This window comes from Camelina sativa, chromosome 4, assembly GCF_000633955.1.
Source record: "Camelina sativa cultivar DH55 chromosome 4, Cs, whole genome shotgun sequence".
NCBI lineage: Eukaryota > Viridiplantae > Streptophyta > Magnoliopsida > Brassicales > Brassicaceae > Camelina > Camelina sativa.
Window position 1 is genome coordinate 23,857,566 of NC_025688.1, and position 21,518 is coordinate 23,879,083.

Genomic DNA, 21,518 nt, shown 5'->3' on the forward strand with positions numbered 1-21,518 from the left:
AATCTGGCGCCGTTTCACCACCCTATTGCGGCTAGCTCCTTATAGTCCCTGAGAGCTCTAATCGAGTCAGCGAAAGCTTGGATCTGCTTACCCCCTTGTGGAATAAACGTAGGACCTTTGTATCCGTGGATAGTATGGTCGATCTGGATCTCTAGGAATCATAAAATCTTCAGGGATGTTTCTTATTCTCCGGAGGAAACCCTGACCTTTGCTCTTAAGATGGGAAGAGAGTGGTGTGCAGCTCAAGAGTTACCAGAAACCCCCACACCCCGAATGATCAAGGAAGCCCTGCATCCGCTGGCTAATGATGTTGTTGTATGCCAGGTCGATGCAGCTTGGAACAAGGAGACTAAAGAAGCTGGATGCGGATGGATATTCCGGAATGACCATATCGGACAACACTGCAAGGGATCGACTATCAGTAATTTCATTCGATCACCACTCATCGCCGAGGCTATATCCATGCTCCACGCTATCCAAGATGCTCTCTCTTTGGGTCTTTCCCAAATCTCAGTTGCTTCAGATTGTAAGCAATTAATTGAAGTCATAAACTCGGAGAATCCACCCAAGGAACTCCATGGGATCATCTTTGATATCTTCGATCTATCTTCCTCCTTTCGCTTTATCAGATTTTCTTTTGTCCCTAGAAACTGTAATCGGGATGCAGATGCCCTGACAAAAAACGCTTTAGCTACCTATGTACCTGGTCCGGTTTAACCGGTTTATCTTAATTGAATTTCGATTTGCACAAAAAAAAAACTAGTAAGGGTTTGATTGACAAAAAAACAAAACTAGGGGTTTTTGTTTGAAAAGAAAATAAACTTATTTCAAAAATTAGCATTATAAAAAATAAAAATAAAATCCACCTTGTCGCATTAAATAATCATCAAGTACATGAGGTGAAGTCAATGTTTGCATGGATGTGTGTCTCTAACAAAAATCGACTACTGTTTGCATTTATACTCACACGGAGACGATATCGATTTCTGTGTTTAAGAAGTCTTTCAGATGTAGGTTATGTAATGGACAGCATCCGATTGCAAAAGTTAATAAGAGTCGGACGAAATTACTTTCTACATGATTTTTTGTTTCTTTTCTTTTAAAATGTTTGTTTTCTACACAATTTATTACCACTTTCCATTTACGTGAGTGTCCTATGTACCAATTCGAGTCCCCCTTGAGGTTCATTTTCATGTGTTGTCATTTTACCCCTATTTTATTGACATGACCTACGTAACATATCCATACTCGTACGGCTAAAAGGGTTATATATGTTTGTGTTGTAGAGAAATAGTTTTATGAATAATGAAAATTTATAGATTAATTGGAAGATAATTCTCGTATATATAGTATATTCACATTCAACTAAAGTTTTTTCATTTGATCTAGTTTGAGGTGTTTATTTAAGCTCACATATTCCGTCTTCCCACATAAGTTTATTTCCATATTAATCCATTTAAATTAGAGCATTATATAACTCTGTGGATGTTGGAAAAATAAAAGAGAAGTGGTTTTTATAGTCATCCAAAAATATATAAAAGAAATAAATTTATTGCTTTAGTTATGATTCAGGTGATTGAAGTAACATTGGAGTGGTGGTGTTTATCTTTTAATGCAATCCGTCGTGAATTATGTTACCATCAGTGACTTTTGTGTAAGTGAAGATAAAGATATGCATCAGAGTCAGAGGACATGTGTTGATCTCGTGGATAAATAGTCTGATTCTGTACAATAATTTCCTTGAAATTACAGTACCATTTATTACACAGTGCATCAACAATATACTTCTATTTACAAAGTCAAAAATTTTAAGCTCTTCGTTTATTTTTTTTATTTTTTTTTTCAACGGGACAAAGTCATAGAAGGTTTAGTAGCTAAGTTAACGCTAATGTCAGGATCGAAGTAGCTTCACTGCAGTCTGCGCATATTGTCTCCTTGCACTGTTAAGGAAAAAAAAAAGAAAACCAAGTGGGCCAATGACTGTAGTAACTTTTTTAAACAAAAGGGTTTTTAACCAAATCCATTTCGAAACTTTGTTCATAAATAATTAAATTAGTTGGTATAAAATGATTAAGTAGGAGGATAAAAAAGATAGGGTAGGTTTTGTTTTCAACAAACGAGGAAATCACCGACGTGACTTTTGGTTAAAAAGACCATATTCGTCTTTAGGAATTTGTTTTTTTGGTCAACTATTGGGTCACAATTGACCGGTTCATTAGCCAAATTCCTATATTTGTAGGAGCCGAAACTCGATTCCGGGTGTGATGGTGCCTTGTACAAATGGACTTATTTTCTGCCATTGCACTAAGGTCACTTCACGTCTCTAGGAATTTGTTTATATGAAAATAATTCAGAAATAAATCTTTTTTGACTTATGAAACAATTGTAGCAAAAAACAGAAAAGTACAAATTAATACATTTCGAAATATAATCGTTTAGTAAAAAATGTCAGAGTGAGAAAGAAAGAAAGAATAGAGAGGCGAGTTTTTACAAATGTTATAGGAAGCACTCATTTAATAATGTCAAACTATATACAATATACTAGTTATCAAAACAATGTTGGTTAGTTCGGATTTTAAGTTTCTAACTTGTTAACTGTTTCACAATTTTGTTCGATGATTGAATTGTGTATGTTTATGTATAATGGATCTAAGCTCCTCGACAACCCAACATACAATTTATTCGGCTAAAGTAAACAAACATAAATACATTATCTACATAAAATTAGCATACGTATTCACATACACTATAACATTTGTCATTTGAATTAGTAGCATAAGACATTGTTAAGCCGGTCTAATCAGTCAGCTGTTATATGCCTTTTCTTTTGACATAGGAGAATTAAAATTAGGGATCTTCAGAGGCGTGATTAAAGCAGCTTCAACTTCTCTTTCCCACAAAAGATGGCTTTCAATACTATATATAATTATTTATTTTCCGTACCACAGTGTCTTACTCTGACTCTGATTTTATTTCTTTTTTATTGAATAATCACAAAAAATAATTCACTATCACGACGTTCGTTTTTTAAATAAAAATCTCTATAAAGTATAAACTAAACCGGGTTAGATTCGTTTTCGTTTACCAGATGTCTGTTAATGTGAACCCCATTATCTTATCTCTTTACTATAATAACTAGATTTTAACCCGCGGCACACTGCAGGACAATTTTTTAAAAAATAATAACATTATAATTTTTTTTTTATTTTTTTATATTTAGTTTGTTTTGTTTAATTAAATAATATTTTTGTTTGGATTGTCAATTATTAGAACAATAATAGGGGAAAATACATAAATATGTAATTTATAAGCTATCGTCGGATTAAGTCACATTTTTACCAATGATTTAATTGTTTTACAAAATTTTAGTTAAATTACCCTAATTTAATATGTCTAATATTTTTATATTAGTGGTATTGACCAAATAATTAAAGGAAGATTTAACCCGTGTTTCAAAACCAGATAATTTAACGATCCGTGTTTCTAACCGAATTTTTAAATCTAAGAGATCATACAGTCTCTAAAGATCTATTAAAATAGGTTTGGAGATTTTTATGGGACTAAAAATTTAATGCGTAGAGTTGTTTTTGGAAAAATCGAAATATATAGATGTTGTCAGGCTATTTATGACAATAAATGTATCAAATTAGGTCGACTTAAATAGTTCCATTAAATGAGTTTTCTGGATTGTTATTTTAGGAAAATAGTTAGAGGTTAATGTTGTAAATAAAACAAATTAAATAACCAAAACTTCAAGGGCATAACACAAAATGTACTTCAAAAATAATAATATAGATGATGATGATTAAAACAATTAGAACGAATTAGAAAAATAGAGGAAACAATTAAAGCTGAGACCGTAATTATAGGAATGGGAGACTTGACAAATGGAAGATGTGTGAACACTGAACATATATATGTTTTCTTACACACTCCCAACCCTTTTTCACTTGGACTCATTGGAATATACTCACTCCGTTTCGATATATAAGAGGTTTGGAGTGAAATCACGCAAATTAAGAAATGACCACTTTAAAAAAGTTCAACCAAACACAAACAAGACTGTATAATAAAAAATATTAAACTAATCTAAAAGTAACATAAAAACTTAAAAATATCTTATTATATTATGAAACAAAAAAATCTTTTTTAAAATATTCAATATTATGAAACGGAAGGAGTACAAATTGTTTTGTGTGTACATTATCATTATTCAATGTCAAACGAAACTCAACCACCAAAAATTGCTTATAATTACCCCAAAGATAAGAAACGACCGATTTGAAGAAGTAGCAAAGGAGATTAGATCTACTGGAAAAAAAAAAACTTTTTATAGAACATTTTATATGATAAGTTGCAAGTGTAGCTGTAACATTGAACATATTAATTAGCAATTCGATTTGATTCGTAAACATATTTATAACCGTAAGACTTTTTGATTTTTGAAGGTTTCTCCGTAACATCATTCACATTTTTATATGCTACTATTTTAACAAATAAACATGTTTTTCTTTTCCGTAATAACCATGTTTTTATTAACCCAGTAATTTTCTATTGTTGGTGCTAAAGATTAATCGCTAGTACTGTACACATTTCCATCGAAAGAAAAATCATAATCGATAATAATTGTACCTACCAAATTCGGTCAATAATTAAAAAAAAAGTTATTATATTTTTAAATAGTACTCCAATTAGGGTCTGAATGGTAACATCGTATTTGGTTGTATGAGACAAAAAATTTAGTAGTGCGGTACGGTTCAACTGCGGTTCATGTGGGAAAAATATATTTGCAAGACAAATGCAGTTTTAACAAAATAAGCGGTACGGGATAATATTTGATTGGTGAAAAAAATTTGCGGATCATAATATATAACAATATTAAAATTACTTATATATGCATACTACTAAAATTACTTTCATATATTACATTTTGAAATTTCTGTTAAAAATAAATGAAAAAATAAAAATTTGAAAATGCATTCTAAAACTATTTGAACGAGATAAAAAAAAGACACATAGAATTTTTTTTATTTTGTCGGAGACACATAAAATTTTGTTTAATAAAATATGTGTTAGTTTTTAAACTTTATTTGTTCAACATAAGTTATATGTTAAAATTACATGTAAATGACAAGAAACAGTTGCGAAAAAAAAAAAGACAAGAAACAGTTTAATCACACACAAAGAAAAAAAAAAGTTATATGTTAAAAAATTATTGTGTGCGTTTTTCAAATAACGCAGGCTATAGGCAGTAACAGGTAATAAGTGCGGTCCATGACTAACATGAAACCTAGAAAACCGCAACTAACTTTTTTTTTTTTTTTTGAAAAATGCAAGTTACAATTATTTTGCTGATTGGTGTCTAAAATAAGTTTCACAAAAACGTGCTTTGAAATATGCAATTCTAATGTCTCCAGCCTTAGTTTATTTTTTTTTGTTGTTGTTGTATCTTACTGTAAAAATTTCTATATTTATGATTGTTGATAGTTTTTAAAAGATTTGAGACCAATGAAGAGAAGAAACTGTTGGAAGTCAAAAAACTTATCTCCATTTTCAAACAGTGTTGTATGTCGGATTCCATCAATCTCTCTCTTCCATCATCTGTCACTTTCTTTGTTTTCTACGCAACAAAGAAACCGAAGAAAAAAATAAAAAAAATAAAATCAATTTACTAAAATTAATATTAACTTTATTGGAGAGAAAATATAAAAAATAACGCACTAAAACGCAAACGAATCCAAGAACATGGAAACAAAATATGTAAAAAGGAAAAGAAAAAAAAACATCAAGCGTGGGCTGTGAAAATCACTACACGAAAGAAAAAAAAAAATCCAAAATTTTCGCTAATCTAATTTATTTTTCTTTACAAAATTGGCATAGAACAGAATAAATACACTACATTAACTCACTAAAATTACAAAAAAATTAAACGGTAAAAACGATTAATAAATAAGGAAATAAAGTATGTTTTTAATTTTAAAAACGGAAGTGGGATTAGTCAAGACTTAAAAAAAGAGTATGGGAGAAGGCATACAGAGCGGAAGAAAACTCAAAAGATGAGATTATAAAAATATAAGTGCTGTGAAGAAGAAGCTATTTGTTTTATTTTTTTTTATATATACAATTTATAAGAAAATATTTATATTTATATTTTTTATTTTAATTTCTTCAGGGCTGTTGTGGTTTTTGAGGTTCTCTATAAAGCAAAGTTAAAAAACATATACACAAATGTCCCAAGAATCTGATCAGACAAAACAAGAAGAAGAAGAAGAAGAAGAAGAAATTAAAGAGCAACTTGAACTATGGCGCTGGTCCGAAATGCAAGGCATTGAGCTTCTCCCTGACAACAACAACGACTTTATAAACCCAGAAACAGAGCTTCGGAGAAACTCGCCGGAAATGGATAATGACGGTGGTCCTCCTCCTCCGCCGCCGACACAAGTGGTTGAAGAGCCAAAGAAAGCAGAGATTCCTGGAGTTGCTTTCAGAGAGCTTTTCAGATTCGCCGACGGATTAGATTATGTACTGATGGGAATTGGCTCTGTTGGTGCTTTCGTCCATGGCTGCTCTTTACCTCTGTTCCTTCGTTTCTTCGCCGATCTTGTTAATTCCTTTGGTTCTAATGCTAATGACGTCGACAAGATGATGCAAGAAGTTCTCAAGGTACTCTAAACTTCTCAAAGTTTCAATTTTTTTGTCTTCCAAATCTCTGAAACAACACTAAAACTGAAAAAAAAATGTTTTTTGTTTGTTTGTTGCAGTATGCACTTTACTTTTTAGTGGTTGGTGCTGCAATCTGGGCTTCTTCATGGGCAGGTTAGAAGAAAGAAGAGATCTAAAGTTTTATATACTGTTTTCTTGATCCGATTCGATTTTGAGTTTGGTGTTATTGTGAAACAGAGATTTCGTGTTGGATGTGGAGTGGAGAGAGACAAACAACGAAGATGAGGATTAAGTATTTAGAAGCAGCTTTGAATCAAGACATTCAGTTCTTTGATACAGAGGTCCGAACTTCAGATGTTGTCTTCGCCATTAACACCGACGCTGTTATGGTTCAAGACGCCATTAGTGAGAAAGTAAGAAACTTTCTCTTTTTGGTTCTTTTTGTTTCTTCTTTACTCATCTGATCTGATCTTTTCAATGATGAAATCTCAGTTGGGTAATTTCATTCATTACATGGCGACTTTTGTATCTGGATTCATCGTTGGTTTCACGGCGGTGTGGCAACTAGCTTTAGTGACTCTCGCGGTGGTTCCGTTGATAGCTGTGATCGGAGGAATTCACACAACTACTCTCTCTAAGCTCTCTAATAAGAGTCAAGAGTCTCTTTCACAAGCTGGTAATATCGTCGAACAGGTAGAGTGCAGCACAAATCCCTAGAAAACAAACAAAAAATAAATAAAGTTTCCATTTTTGTCAAATCTAGTAATCATCAATCATCTGGGTGTTTTTGGGTCTGATTCGATTTGTTTAAAAATGGCAGACAGTGGTACAAATCAGGGTAGTGATGGCGTTCGTTGGAGAAACAAGAGCTTCACAAGCTTATTCATCAGCTTTAAAGATAGCTCAGAAACTTGGTTACAAAACAGGTTTAGCTAAAGGAATGGGACTTGGTGCTACTTACTTCGTTGTCTTCTGTTGCTACGCTCTCTTGCTTTGGTACGGTGGTTATCTCGTTCGTCACCATTTGACCAACGGTGGTCTCGCCATTGCTACAATGTTCGCAGTCATGATTGGTGGATTGTAAGCTACTCAACTCTTCTCTGTTCATCACTCTTTCTTCTTATCATGTGATTTTGATATTGGTTTTTGATTGTTTGTTTAAAAGGGCATTGGGACAATCAGCACCGAGTATGGCTTCATTTGCGAAAGCTAAGGTTGCTGCGGCAAAGATCTTTAGAATCATTGATCACAAACCTACTATAGAGCGGAACAGTGAGTCTGGTGTGGAGTTAGACTCAGTCACGGGTCTTGTTGAGCTGAAAAATGTTGACTTTTCGTATCCGTCAAGGCCAGATGTTAAGATTCTTAACAATTTCTGCCTCTCTGTTCCCGCTGGGAAGACCATAGCTTTGGTTGGTAGCAGTGGTTCAGGCAAAAGCACAGTCGTTTCGCTTATAGAGCGGTTTTACGACCCCAACTCAGGTTAACAAATCTAACATTCTGATACATTTTCAAGCTGTTTTGTTTGAGCATTGTTAGTTTAACACGGTTTTATCGTCTCTCTGCAGGACAAGTTTTACTAGATGGTCAGGACCTAAAGACGCTGAAACTGAGATGGTTAAGGCAACAGATAGGGCTTGTGAGCCAAGAACCTGCATTGTTTGCCACTTCTATCAAAGAAAACATACTCTTAGGCCGTCCTGACGCAGATCAAGTTGAGATAGAGGAGGCTGCTCGAGTCGCAAACGCTCATTCTTTTATCATCAAACTACCCGATGGCTTTGACACACAGGTCTGGTGTTTTTAACATGACTCATTGGTTTATGTGCATCTGTGTTCTTTTGATTCTTTAATTTCATTAGTTTAAGGTATTTTTGAAAGAGTCAAAAGAGAGAAGAAGGTATGGTCATTAGAAAAGCATTTATAACAGAGTAACATGGGTTTGGTCAACAACGCATGTGAGACCCAGACAAGTAGTTTTAGTCATGTGTCTTGATGTTGAATATTTTGAGTGTTCATGTGCTTGTTTTTTTCTTCCTACTTTAACTTCAAAATCAGCAACCACTATTCCACTGTTTATTTCAGTCATTATGTATTTACATTAATGTTGGTAAATGTGAAAAATGTCAGGTAGGGGAGAGAGGACTGCAGCTATCAGGTGGGCAGAAGCAAAGAATAGCAATAGCAAGAGCAATGTTGAAGAACCCTGCGATACTTCTTTTAGATGAGGCGACGAGTGCATTAGATTCTGAATCAGAGAAGCTTGTGCAAGAAGCATTGGATCGTTTCATGATTGGAAGGACTACTCTCATCATTGCTCATCGCCTTTCCACCATACGCAAAGCTGACCTTGTTGCTGTGCTTCAGCAAGGAAGTGTCTCAGAGATTGGAACGCATGATGAGCTTTTTTCCAAGGGAGAAAACGGAATCTACGCTAAGTTAATTAGAATGCAAGAAGCAGCTCATGAAACTGCTATGAGTAATGCGAGAAAGAGTAGTGCAAGGTATATATTCGGATTCATTTTGTGTCACACTAAGGTTCTTTTCTTAAGTTACTAATGATTAATATATATATATATATATGTTGCAGACCTTCAAGTGCTAGAAACTCGGTTAGCTCGCCAATAATGACCCGGAATTCGTCGTATGGAAGATCACCTTATTCAAGGAGACTCTCAGATTTCTCAACTTCTGATTTCAGCCTCTCCATTGAAGCTTCGTCTTATCCAAACTATCGACACGACAAGCTGGCCTTCAAAGATCAAGCCAATTCGTTCTGGCGACTAGCTAAAATGAACTCACCGGAGTGGAAATACGCTTTGCTTGGCTCTGTAGGCTCTGTCGTTTGCGGCTCCCTCAGTGCTTTCTTTGCATATGTCCTCAGCGCAGTCCTAAGCATCTACTACAACCCGGACCATGAATACATGATCAAACAGATTGATAAGTACTGTTATCTCTTGATCGGTCTCTCTTCTGCAGCACTTATCTTCAACACACTCCAGCATTCTTTCTGGGACATTGTGGGTGAGAATCTGACCAAGAGAGTCCGTGAGAAGATGCTCACTGCGGTACTCAAGAATGAGATGGCTTGGTTTGATCAAGAGGAGAATGAAAGTGCAAGAATAGCAGCTCGGTTAGCTCTTGATGCCAATAATGTGAGATCCGCTATAGGAGATAGAATCTCAGTAATTGTGCAGAATACAGCACTGATGCTAGTAGCTTGCACTGCCGGGTTTGTTCTACAGTGGAGACTAGCACTTGTCCTTGTTGCAGTCTTCCCTGTTGTTGTTGCTGCAACTGTCTTACAGGTTTGTGTTCTTACAAAGCAAATGCATACTCTTATTGTTGTGTTTAGATCTAATACTCTGTTATATCTTTTTAACAGAAAATGTTCATGACTGGATTCTCCGGAGACCTGGAAGCGGCGCATGCCAAGGGGACGCAGCTCGCTGGTGAAGCCATAGCTAATGTCAGGACAGTCGCGGCCTTCAATTCAGAGGCAAAGATTGTTCGTCTCTACACTGCAAACCTTGAACCACCATTAAAACGCTGCTTCTGGAAAGGACAGATCGCTGGAAGTGGTTATGGTATAGCTCAGTTCTGTCTTTACGCATCATACGCTCTCGGGTTATGGTACGCATCATGGCTTGTGAAACATGGCATCTCTGACTTCTCCAAAACCATAAGAGTCTTCATGGTTCTGATGGTCTCAGCCAATGGTGCAGCAGAAACACTCACACTAGCTCCTGATTTCATCAAAGGTGGTCAGGCGATGCGTTCTGTTTTCGAACTTCTTGACCGCAAAACCGAGATTGAACCTGATGATCCTGATACCACCCCAGTCCCAGACCGTTTACGCGGCGAAGTCGAGCTCAAACACATTGATTTCTCTTACCCTTCAAGACCAGACATCCAAATCTTCCGTGACCTTAGCCTTCGTGCTAGAGCTGGCAAGACTCTAGCACTTGTTGGTCCAAGCGGGTGTGGGAAAAGCTCGGTGATCTCCCTCATCCAGAGATTTTACGAACCATCCTCAGGCCGTGTCATGATTGATGGTAAAGACATAAGGAAGTACAACTTGAAAGCCATAAGGAAACACATAGCCATAGTCCCTCAAGAACCATGCTTGTTCGGAACCACCATTTACGAAAACATCGCATATGGACACGAATGCGCGACCGAAGCAGAGATCATACAATCTGCAACTTTGGCCAGCGCCCACAAATTCATATCCGCGCTACCTGAAGGTTACAAGACGTATGTTGGGGAGAGAGGCGTTCAGCTCTCAGGAGGACAGAAACAGAGGATAGCTATAGCGCGTGCCCTAGTTAGGAAAGCAGAGATCATGCTACTCGACGAGGCCACAAGCGCTCTTGATGCAGAGTCTGAGAGATCAGTTCAAGAAGCATTGGACCAAGCTTGCTCTGGTAGAACGTCCATTGTCGTGGCTCACAGGCTATCTACAATCAGAAACGCCCACGTGATCGCGGTGATAGATGATGGTAAAGTTGCGGAACAAGGATCGCATTCGCATCTCCTCAAGAACAATCCTGATGGAATCTACGCGCGGATGATACAGTTGCAGAGATTTACGCATACTCAGGTGATCGGTATGACGTCAGGTTCAAGTTCTAGGGTTAAGGAAGATGATGCTTAGTACTTACTACTTTTGGTCATATAGAAGAAGAAGAAGAAGAAAGAAGAGAGTATAAAGAAGAACTAAATACCAGAAGATGTTCTGAAAGAAAAAAACTCTACGAACTCATTTTTTCTTGTTTCTTGTTTTGATTTTGGGGTTACTTATTTTTGGAACGACGTTTTCAGATTTGATGGTATAGTATTATTATTGTGTATTATCATAAATTAATCTAATTTTTCACCTCTGTAATATCCATTTATGCCATAGCAATCTATGAGCCTTTCTAGTGAAGTGAAGGGTGATGATTGTTTCATTGAGGTCATATATCTCATTGTGATTGAGTGCACTCGTTACCATATATATATTGGTTGGGTTTGTTCAAGATTTCAAGATAAGACTAACTTTCGAATCATGAGATCCGTTCTAAAAGAAAATAAAATTATATGATATATGATGAAATTGTAATCTTTTAAGGTTTTTAATTGCATTTGCATAGGTTAGATGGGGGTTTGAATGTTGTGGGTCTTGTATGTAGAACATTATTTTAACATCACTTGTGTATAAATCATGATTTTTTAGTAGATCATGATTAGTAAATGTAAGCATATAAAATTGGTTACTAGAGTTTTATGTCAATACTGTCAAAAAGGATGCTTTAGAGTTTAGACACACGAACATACGTGGGGAACAAAATTATGAAGATGAGAAATAAACAGAAAATGATAAAAAAAAGTGGATGGGTCCAAAAAGGACATTGAATGAGATGATGAGACCCAAAGCTAACAAAAAAGAAAGTAAAAGAAAGACAAGACAACATTTCTTTTGTGTTTATATGACTTTTTTTTTATGAACACTTCTTGATTTCATTATCTTTGTGCAGCACACGCGTGCGACCATACATGCATATATGCATATGGGACACACACCATGATGATGATGACGACTACTTTGTTTTTGTTGGTGAGTGCAATAAGTTTGTGTTTAATTATGAGCAAACTTGGAAATTATAGTGGAGGAGAAGAAGCACCTAGGCACATGTCGTTCACTAATTGGGAATTTCAACCAAGGCCAGAATTATTACCCTTGCTACCTACACTGGATTTCTCCACTATGTATTATGTAACTTGTTCACAAATAAAATACTACATCATTTTCTATTTCCTTTTCCTGGAAGTGAACATTTTTCTATGTAAAGTTTTTACTTTATATAAATTAGATTTTAACAGTTTAGATATCAGTGACGCTATTATAATTTAATGAAAAAGCACTCAGTAAACTCATTAAGAAAACATGTAATGATCGCTTTGTGGTGGTGTTAAACTGTTAATGCATCACAAAATTATTTATAGGACAAAGTGTGGCTTACATTTTTTCCACATGACAAAATTTGATAACTATGTCTATGTGACAATCAAAGAATCTAAGAATTTCACCTGCCAATAAATATTCATGTTATTTAGAGGATGCAGAGAGACATGATGACTGGTCGTTTAGCCGTTTTTCACTATCTTTTCGTCTCAAGGAGTCCAGCAATTTCGCAAAGCCTGTTTATATCTAAACGGTTGGACTGATGCTGGTTAGTTCGTTGATGTACCCACAAACTTTGTTGGGTCCGTTTTGCTCTGTCTTGCGTCATGGGCTTGGAAACGAAACTCTAGAGGGCCAGCAGACTTTTCCCGATCACATTGACAGTCTCTTCTCGTGTCTGAATAACAGCATCATCCTCCGGTTTGTTTCTCTTATGGAATATTAAGCGTGGATGATCTCATAGGATTTGGCTGGTTTGGTTGTTTTGATCTGGTGATCATGCGCAGGCAAGATGGAACATATAGAGATGAGTATATTTTGTAGCAATTCTAGTAAAAAGACTGACATGTAGTAGAAGACGATCAGACAAAACCTTGTATCATTAATTTAGTTAAGGACCATCTTACAACAAAATCCAAGTTCCATCAACTGTTGAACTTATAAGTAAAAACAAACTGCAAAAAACTCAGACAGCCATCAGCTTTGGACCATTGTCCGGCATTCCCATTCCACCGGCTAAATCTGCATCGAGTTGCGAGTGTGGCGCTGGTCCCTTCATCATCTTCACACTGCAATCACACACAAAAATCCAAATGGAGCAAAACAATTTCAGAGTCATAATACTCATTAAGGCACAATAAACACCTTCGAAACCTATAAACTAACACCTTAACAGAGCTAAAGACATGCGTAGAGCAACAATATAATGTTTAGTTAGCCAGCTATGTCAAAGAAGAAAGGTAGCTTTGAACATAGCATAGTAACTAAAACAAAGTTCCAAACACAAATGCAAGGCAAGTCAATGAAGAATAAGCTTACCGCTTCTTGTGTTTCTTAGTCTTGAAATGATCATCTCGCACTGATGACTTGGAGAAGTACCGACTGAAACACATATAAAGGTACAAGAGCCAAATGGGTCAGTCTTCTTAACACAACAATCAGAAACATATAGACAGGTTCAAAGTTCAAAAGATTCATAAACCCAAAAGAGTCCAGAGAGAGAGATTTATGCTAAGAAAGGTTAAACATTTATATTGATTAAAGTCTTTCTTACTCGCAGTGTAAGCAGTAGAATTGACCCATTCCAGGCAAATCCTGGTCAAGCTCTAAAGGCTTCATCTCCGACTCAGGTTTACGCAACTCAGTGTAAACCAAATCGTCTCCTTTCACTTCGAATTTGTCACGGCGAGCTGTTTTGTGAGATAATCTCCTCTTCTTCACTTTTCTAGTCGGACATCTACCCATTTTAGCCTCCTAATGTAATGAAATTGAACCCATCAAACTCAAAATCAATAAAGAATCTAAATGAATCGAAGCATCAATTGAAAAACTTACGATTCAGAGAAGAAACCACAGGAGGAGCTGGAGACGAAGACGACGATGCGGAAGAGGAAACCCTAGAAATTTTCTCAGTTTCGGTTATAAAGTGTTAAACCTAAAAAAAAAAGCGGTTTGAAAGGATTGAGACGTGATAAAGGCCCATTTTTATAAATAAGCTTTTATATAGGCCCGTATATGATTAATTTGGGCTTATTAAATTTTATAGTTCAAAAATAAGAAAAAGTCAAATGTAAGACCAAAATCCGAATTTACATGACTTGATAGACTCGTTTTATGCAAGAAAACTTTATTATAGCAAAAGGAAAGTCTGTAATTACATTGTAAGATAGTTCACGAGTTTTTTAACTAGCTATGTACTCGGACTGAATTTGGGTGAATATAATCAGAAGTTTCATAAGCTTATTAGTATAACAAGAAACTACTATAAAATCTTTAGAGTTGCATGGCATGCTCTTCATGCTCCTCACGACAATGTCTTCTTCTCCAGGGTGTTCTTGATCATCACTACGACGACATATCCTTAGTAGAACCGATCTTACTCTCTGTCTCTCTGAGGAAACAATCGGATTTTTTTTAACTGATGATGTACGTTAGTACGTAGTAGGTTCACATCTAGAGTAAGGGACAATGTTCCAGCTAAGATGGTACGTGTCAATTTGTTAGGATTTAGGAATGTGGGAAATTCCTTTTTTCTTTCCAGATACTTCTACACCATATAGACTCGTCGCGATAGGGTCTCGTTCTGATAAAATAAGGTGCTTGTGCCGAGGGAAACAATAATGATAACAATGATATTGAAACAGACCCGTACCAAATCCAACTTTTATTATTTTTAAATTCTTCTTGTAATAGTGTTGCATATCGATTGGAACTTCGTTTAGATATCATGTTTAAAAATTGAGTTCTTGCTGAATTGGTTCCTACTTTGTCTCTGCCCCCACTAAACTTGATTTTTAAACGTTTTATATACCCTATCGTTTTCTATGTACACCTCTTTTGCAAAGATGTAAGGAGATGCCCGCGCGGAGGAGCAAATATGATATGAACGGCTTTGTCTTGGGGATTAGTAGATTTAATTTGATGAGTAATTTTGTAATCATAGCTTGAAGATGAAATGTGTGTTGAAAACGTTTCCACACTTGTGTTTCATGTGGCTATACAACATTTGTCAAAATTCGTGATTGTGGTACTTGACAAAAATAGTTTAAAGGATTTGAGTCATATGACGTGTTAAATAGTTAAAAGTAACAACCATGTTTACCTTTTTCTTCCTAATAGTTAAATAGGGTACGTACACAGAGCACAAAAGCAAAAACGATGCCAAACTAAAAACAAAACAAGAAATGGTAAATGCTAAAATCGTATTTAGCTACGAAAAAATATAGGATTACATACTGACAAACGTAACTCCAAACTACTAACACATAAGTTTTCAAAACACAAACAACAAAATTTTAAGTACAAAGACAAAACTTACGATAAAGTTTGTGGTCATTTTTGATCGTTAAACTTCACGAAAAAGAAAGTTCTCAATCAAACTCTATTATATCTCATGTCAATATGAATTGAATATATAAGATAATATGTGTCCACCTCAGCTATTACGTCACACATAGGACCATTTAAAAAAACAAATTCAACAAAAAACACAATGAAACATGATGTTGACAAAATGGACCGGTAAAGGGAAGAACGAAACGCAATTACGCAACTCTTCAAACAATTTTTTTACTTTTCCTTATCCTTTTACTATTCATATGCAGTTGAAATAAAGTTTTCAAATAAGTTCAATATTTTTCACACACCAAACCCAATAAGATAGTGTATTCATAAGAAAAGTAAAAGTGTAAAACTCAATATGTTTTTGCAGTTCCTCATGTCTTTGTCTCTATACCGCAGCCCATGTTTTTTGAACATAGGCAGTTCTTGGCCGCTTCCATGAAGCTGAAACTTACTAAAAGTCTAAAACCAAATTAACTCGCATAATTTAATTCAATAATTGCTCTTCAGGGGAGCAAACAAAATTATATTGAAGAATTTTTAAAATAGTTATATAAGCTAGTGGTGCTGTACGAATTGTGTAAACTAGTGTATGTGCATTGGTTAGGTGATACGAATAGTATATTACAAGAAAACGTGGAAATTACATTCACAATACTCGAAAACATATACAATTTTTTTGAAATATGCATATAAATTTGTTGTTAAGTTTACTAGTAGCATTGGCATATATGCAAATTACACACACACTGACACACATGTCTAGAATTCTTTTATGTACTGTACTAAATATATAATTCAGTCAAACAACTTGACAAATTAAACATGTGCCATTTGTCGTTTTTCTTGTATTATTTTAAATTTTTAGATCTGATCTTAGTGTGAGTAAAATGGGATCAATATCAAATGTGGTATTTTTATATCATATTTTGGGTATATTTTCCTATAAAATACAACAAAATATCTAAAAACGTTTGCTAAATCTGTTGTAATTAAGGAGTTTTATCTTTATTTTTTATAGTCTGTTGTAGAAGTAAACCACCTTCTAAAATGAAATTTCTAAACAAAAGAAAAAAACCCAAAAAGAGAAGAGAAGAGAAGAGGAGGTTCCATCAACTTCACTTATAATGAGACAAGACTATGCAATTTGCAGAATCATGACTTTAACCAATACCCAATATCTATCAGAAAGAAAAGTATCATCTTTATCTCTTTAATCTCTTTACAAATTCTTTAAAAAAAAAAAGAAGAAGAATGATGTGATTCAAAAATTCAAAAAATGGTTTAATTAAATCATCACTTTTGTTTCTATTATTTAGTCCACAGTAATTCGTTTACGACCACGTTGTATCGATCCATAATGTAATGTTTTAGTATTGTATTAGGTTACATCTCTAACGGTTATATTTGCCAACTTATTGAAAACTAAATTCTATTGAATAAAACTGTTCTCTTGTTTTACGTGTTTTGTTGTCTAACCAATCTCTGGCTATCTTTCCATTATTATCGAATCAGCAGTTAATTTAATTTCTCACCTGACATAAAATTATCGATTCATTTCTCATCCTACTCTAAATTATATAACCTATGATTATTTGTTTATGCTTTTGGACCATTTTTTATTTTGTTTTTGACCAAACTTTTGGTGAACATTCTTTCATAATTGAATATACAATATATAATTATTAACAAAATAATACATTCACTTTGTATCTACAAATTACAAAATGATCCCAACTTTTCGTATACTACTTCAATAATAAAACAGCATTTTGCGATATATCTTCTAACTAAAGTTTTGTTTTTTTAGTAAGGTAAGGATGTATATTCTTTGAATTGTGACTATTGGTCGAATGTATTTTTACCTTAAACTGATTAAGATTCGGCTAATCTAGACTATAGTCATCAAGTAGTCAAAGCTGAGAAATGATACCCTTTTTGTGTTTCAAAAGCAATGCTTACCTTTAAGAAATCAATAAACTTGATCAGCTATTTTACGCAAAAAAACAAACTAATTTTTATTAATATTATCCATTGATTATTTAAAAATAATGTTTGTTCAGAAACTTGGTGCCTTCGTGTCTAGTACCATCACTTGTGTCAAACCGGCGTCAAACGCCCACTCTCGCTGACCTCAGCCCCCAACAAATACACACACACAAACACATACGAAATCAACATGTAACATCAAACCATTATAAATATACTTAAGTTAAAAAAAATCAGTATCAACAATATTGTAAAATAATAACCTCCACGCACCCTATATTTCTCTATATATACGCACATTTGCCTCCACTTACTCTTGTTCAAACATTTCTTCATCTTTCAAATACAAAAAATAAAAATAAACCCCTAATAAAATTTGACACTTTAACCAAGAAATGGGAGAGGTTCAAGAAGGTGCCAAAGTTGAACAAGAGAAGAAGCCAGCAGCCACCGTAGTCTCAGCTGAGACTACAGACAGCAAGCCAAAGAGCGGTGAAGGAGATTCTGCGGCAGCTCCGGCCGCTGCCGCGGCGGTTGCCTCTGCCTTTGTTTACAAAGTTGATATGCACTGCGAAGGCTGCGCTAAGAAGATCAAGCGAATGGTGAAACACTTCGGTGGAGTGAAAGATGTGACGGCGGATACTGGTGGGAATAAGCTTACGGTGGTCGGTAAGATTGACCCGGTGGTTCTCCGGGAGAAGTTGGAGGAGAAAACTAAGAGAAAGGTGGTTCTCGCGAATCCACCACCACCTTCACCACCTAAGGTTGAGGGATCTGTTCCCGCCGCCGTTGAAGAGAAGAAAACTGACGGTGGAGATAAGGCGGCGACTCCTCCTCCTCCGGCAGCTCCAAAAGAGGTATAAATCTCTACTTGAATAAGAACAAGAGGCAACTAAAAGCTTTTGCTAGTGTACGCTTGTTTTTAAACAACGTACGTTAGCAACTTAAAAGGATACAATTTTGTAGTGTGGATCACACTAGTTTAATTAGGCAGATAAGTTAAACGAAAAAAGATTAGGCAGCTACAAAGTAATATTTGTTTAACAAAGTAACGAGTATGAATAATTTATTGATTTGACTTTAATTTCTTTTTGTGTTTCAGAGTTCGGTGGCTTTAAAGATCAGACTACATTGTGAAGGATGTATTCAGAAAATCAAGAAAATAATATTGAAAATCAAAGGTAAGAAAATAACAATAACAAACGAAGTTACTAAATTCGAAAACCAAAAAAGTAAATATTAATTATGCTAATTTATTAATAATTAATTTGTATTCAGGGGTCGAAACGGTGACTGTTGACGGAGCTAAAGATGTGGTGACAGTGAAAGGAACAATGGACGTTAAAGAACTAGTGCCTCTTCTCACCAAGAAGCTCAAACGAACCGTTGAGCCTCTTGTTCCCGCCAAGAAAGATGACGGAGCCGCTGAGAAAAAGAAGACGGAAGCCGCCGCCGCTCCTGAAGCAAAGAAAGAGGCTCCTGCCGCTGTAGTGAACGAAGCAAAGAAGGAAGGAAGTGACGGTGAGGAGAAGAAGAAAGAAGCTGGTGACGGAGGAGAGAAGAAGAAAGAGGCTGGTGACGGCGGAGAGAAGAAAAAAGAAGGTGGAGACGGCGGAGAGAAGAAGGAAGGTGGCGGAGGAGGAGGTGCGCCGCCGCCTGTGGCGATGGTGAATAAGATGGACTACTATGGATACTCATCTTATCCGACGGCTCCAATGTATTGGCAAGAAGGACACGTGTACGGTCAGAGTTATTCAATGGCAGGTCAGGGTTATCCGATGGCAGGTCAGAGTTATCCGATGGCAGGTCAGAGTTATCCAGGTTCAGGATACAATTACGCAAGTGAGAGTTATGTGCCGTACTCGCAGCCAAACATGAACGCTCCTCCTGGTCCTGGGATGTTCAGTGATGAGAACCCCAACGGCTGCTCCGTTATGTAATCATGGGGTTAATTTGTAAATATAAAAAAACTCTAAGGGTTATAACATAAATGTGGGAACACAAAGTAGCAAACTTAGGTGAAAATTTTGAAAGGCTGAGTCTGAGCCAGCGGGTTCTGACGTGTAACATTTGTTCCTTTGTTAGTTTAGTTTCTTTAATGTAATAATTAATTGCTTTAATTTAATTGTAGTGTCAGCAAACAAATAACAATAATAATGTAAAATGATGAAAAAAGGAATATAGTTATCTTTTCAGAATTATGAATGAATGTTTATTTTCCATTGAAAAAGCATTTTGGTTCATTGACCTATGTAGAAAGATGATTTAAATGATTAACTTGTACGAAATCTTGAAAAGATTATACAGTATTATTAACGTTAATGATTTTTTTGGTGGAAAAGCTAATTAAAGCCATTTTTTTTCGACCAACTATGATATGATTATCTCCATGATAATTATTGTTACCCTTTATATAAGTAATCATTTAGTCCTTCCTTCATTTATTCATATGAATTAGATATCGTGAAAACACCTTTTTCTGGTCGTATAGGGCATCCATTTTGTCTTCCAAAGTGAAACGACATGAAATTGTTCTATTCATTTGAACTGTACATTGTTACATCAAATTTGATCTCCAATTTTACCGGCACGGGGGAAAACATATAGGAGAAATCCTGATATATGCTGATTGATGAGCATCAATATTTGATTCTCTTACGCTTTTACAAGTTCTGCATGCTAATTTCATTCTCCAAAAACTTCGAAAGTTTTGTAGTACAGTATACATGTGTCTCAAGGCGTTGTTGCAAACGTACGTATAGCAAGTTAGGTAAATTTTTGAAGTCGAGATGGAGCCATCCGGTTCTTACGTGTAACACCCGTTCCTTTGTTAGTTAATTCGTTTAACAAATAATAATTAATTGCTTTACTTTAATTGCAGTGTCAGCAAACAAGTAACAAAAATAATGTCAAATGATGAAGCGAATATTATAACTAATAACTGCTATCTATCAAAACGGATAATTTTGATAGAACTATCGTCGTTGTTCTTGGCGATTCAAGACGTATTATTATGAGTGTTTACTTATTTAACACCATGTATTTTGGATTCAGCTTTCCTATTAACTATTCGTGTTGATTGACTCCTTTAGAAAGATGTTTAAAATGATTAAAGCGTACGAAATCTTGATAAGATCAACAAATATATTAATGAGTTTATTGATGGAAAGCTAACTAAAGCCATTTTCTCGATAAACCATGAGGTCCATGACTATATATAATTCTCATGGCCAAATGTTCAGTTTTCATCCATTTATATTTGTTATTCGTTCAAATATATATATATATATATATACACATATACACTTTCTCAAACCAAGAACGACAGTATTTTTATATAAACGGAATTACGTATACTGTATATACAAAAATATTATGTAAAACAGAGAGACTACGTAACCATCTTCGTGTATTATATAAAAAGAGGTAATGAATTTGTTAGTTGCACAATTACGCAAGTCTTTTTAACATATAGCATTTGTTTGCATTCTATGTACGTGTAGGTGTGCATTATTGTCATAAATAGTCATTATTTATGTAACTACATGATTTAGCATGATTAATGGTGACTTAATCTTAATATGAAAAAAAATAGTGACTTAATATTTCTTCTAGACTGCTGGACAAAGACAAAACGATGACAACAAAACCATGTTGATGATCCCATCACTTTCTATTTCGCCCCTCTAGTCTTCTTTTGCTTTGTATTTTTCTAAATAATTGTATACGTACGTAATTATCTTTCAATTTTAGTATTTTATGTATACGATATTATTCTATCACTCAAGATCATGCAATAAATCAATCATTGGGTGCTGCCGTGCTGCGGATAAATCAGACACGGACACCCTATTCTGAG

General features: G+C 35.1%; 3 protein-coding genes across 4 annotated transcripts; 2 read left to right on the top strand and 1 right to left on the bottom strand.

Moving 5' to 3' along the window:
• Window positions 6,061-11,615, top strand: LOC104782111 (ABC transporter B family member 1). 2 transcript variants are annotated; one of them, XM_010506939.2, is made up of 11 exons: window positions 6,061-6,076; window positions 6,173-6,663; window positions 6,762-6,816; window positions 6,901-7,076; window positions 7,156-7,356; window positions 7,484-7,743; window positions 7,829-8,145; window positions 8,232-8,455; window positions 8,794-9,167; window positions 9,254-9,971; window positions 10,049-11,320. In XM_010506939.2, exons 2-11 carry the CDS (start codon window positions 6,229-6,231, stop codon window positions 11,318-11,320), a joined length of 4,032 nt encoding a protein of 1,343 aa, XP_010505241.1. In that variant the 5' UTR covers window positions 6,061-6,076; window positions 6,173-6,228. The 2 variants fall into 2 exon arrangements, with proteins under 2 accessions (XP_010505241.1, XP_010505240.1); XM_010506938.2 differs by lacking the exon at window positions 6,061-6,076 and having other exon boundaries at window positions 6,111-6,663; window positions 10,049-11,615.
• On the bottom strand, window positions 13,190-14,275 carry LOC104782112 (zinc finger protein 593 homolog). Its single transcript, XM_010506940.2, has 4 exons — window positions 14,165-14,275; window positions 13,884-14,083; window positions 13,649-13,711; window positions 13,190-13,398 (listed from the first exon to the last, which is right to left on the bottom strand). The coding sequence occupies exons 2-4, from the start codon at window positions 14,072-14,074 to the stop codon at window positions 13,296-13,298; spliced, it is 357 nt and encodes a 118-aa protein (XP_010505242.1). The 5' UTR covers window positions 14,075-14,083; window positions 14,165-14,275; the 3' UTR covers window positions 13,190-13,295.
• LOC104782114 (heavy metal-associated isoprenylated plant protein 3-like) lies at window positions 17,920-19,784 on the top strand. The gene is made up of 3 exons (XM_010506941.2): window positions 17,920-18,516; window positions 18,762-18,840; window positions 18,938-19,784. The coding sequence occupies exons 1-3, from the start codon at window positions 18,055-18,057 to the stop codon at window positions 19,597-19,599; spliced, it is 1,203 nt and encodes a 400-aa protein (XP_010505243.1). The 5' UTR covers window positions 17,920-18,054; the 3' UTR covers window positions 19,600-19,784.

Excerpts from the sequence above, each read along its gene's own strand:
- LOC104782111 (XM_010506939.2), top strand. The coding sequence starts at position 6,229 with ATGTCCCAAGAATCTGATCAGACAAAACAAGAAGAAGAAGAAGAAGAA. Across the intron at positions 6,664-6,761 it reads TGATGCAAGAAGTTCTCAAG|TATGCACTTTACTTTTTAGT; the intron begins GTACTCTAAACT and ends TGTTTGTTGCAG. Across the intron at positions 7,077-7,155 it reads AAGACGCCATTAGTGAGAAA|TTGGGTAATTTCATTCATTA; the intron begins GTAAGAAACTTT and ends ATGAAATCTCAG.
- LOC104782112 (XM_010506940.2), bottom strand. The coding sequence starts at position 14,074 with ATGGGTAGATGTCCGACTAGAAAAGTGAAGAAGAGGAGATTATCTCAC. Across the intron at positions 13,712-13,883 it reads TTCTACTGCTTACACTGCGA|TCGGTACTTCTCCAAGTCAT; the intron begins GTAAGAAAGACT and ends TATGTGTTTCAG. Across the intron at positions 13,399-13,648 it reads ACTAAGAAACACAAGAAGCG|TGTGAAGATGATGAAGGGAC; the intron begins GTAAGCTTATTC and ends GTGTGATTGCAG.
- LOC104782114 (XM_010506941.2), top strand. The coding sequence starts at position 18,055 with ATGGGAGAGGTTCAAGAAGGTGCCAAAGTTGAACAAGAGAAGAAGCCA. Across the intron at positions 18,517-18,761 it reads CTCCGGCAGCTCCAAAAGAG|AGTTCGGTGGCTTTAAAGAT; the intron begins GTATAAATCTCT and ends TTTGTGTTTCAG. Across the intron at positions 18,841-18,937 it reads AATAATATTGAAAATCAAAG|GGGTCGAAACGGTGACTGTT; the intron begins GTAAGAAAATAA and ends ATTTGTATTCAG.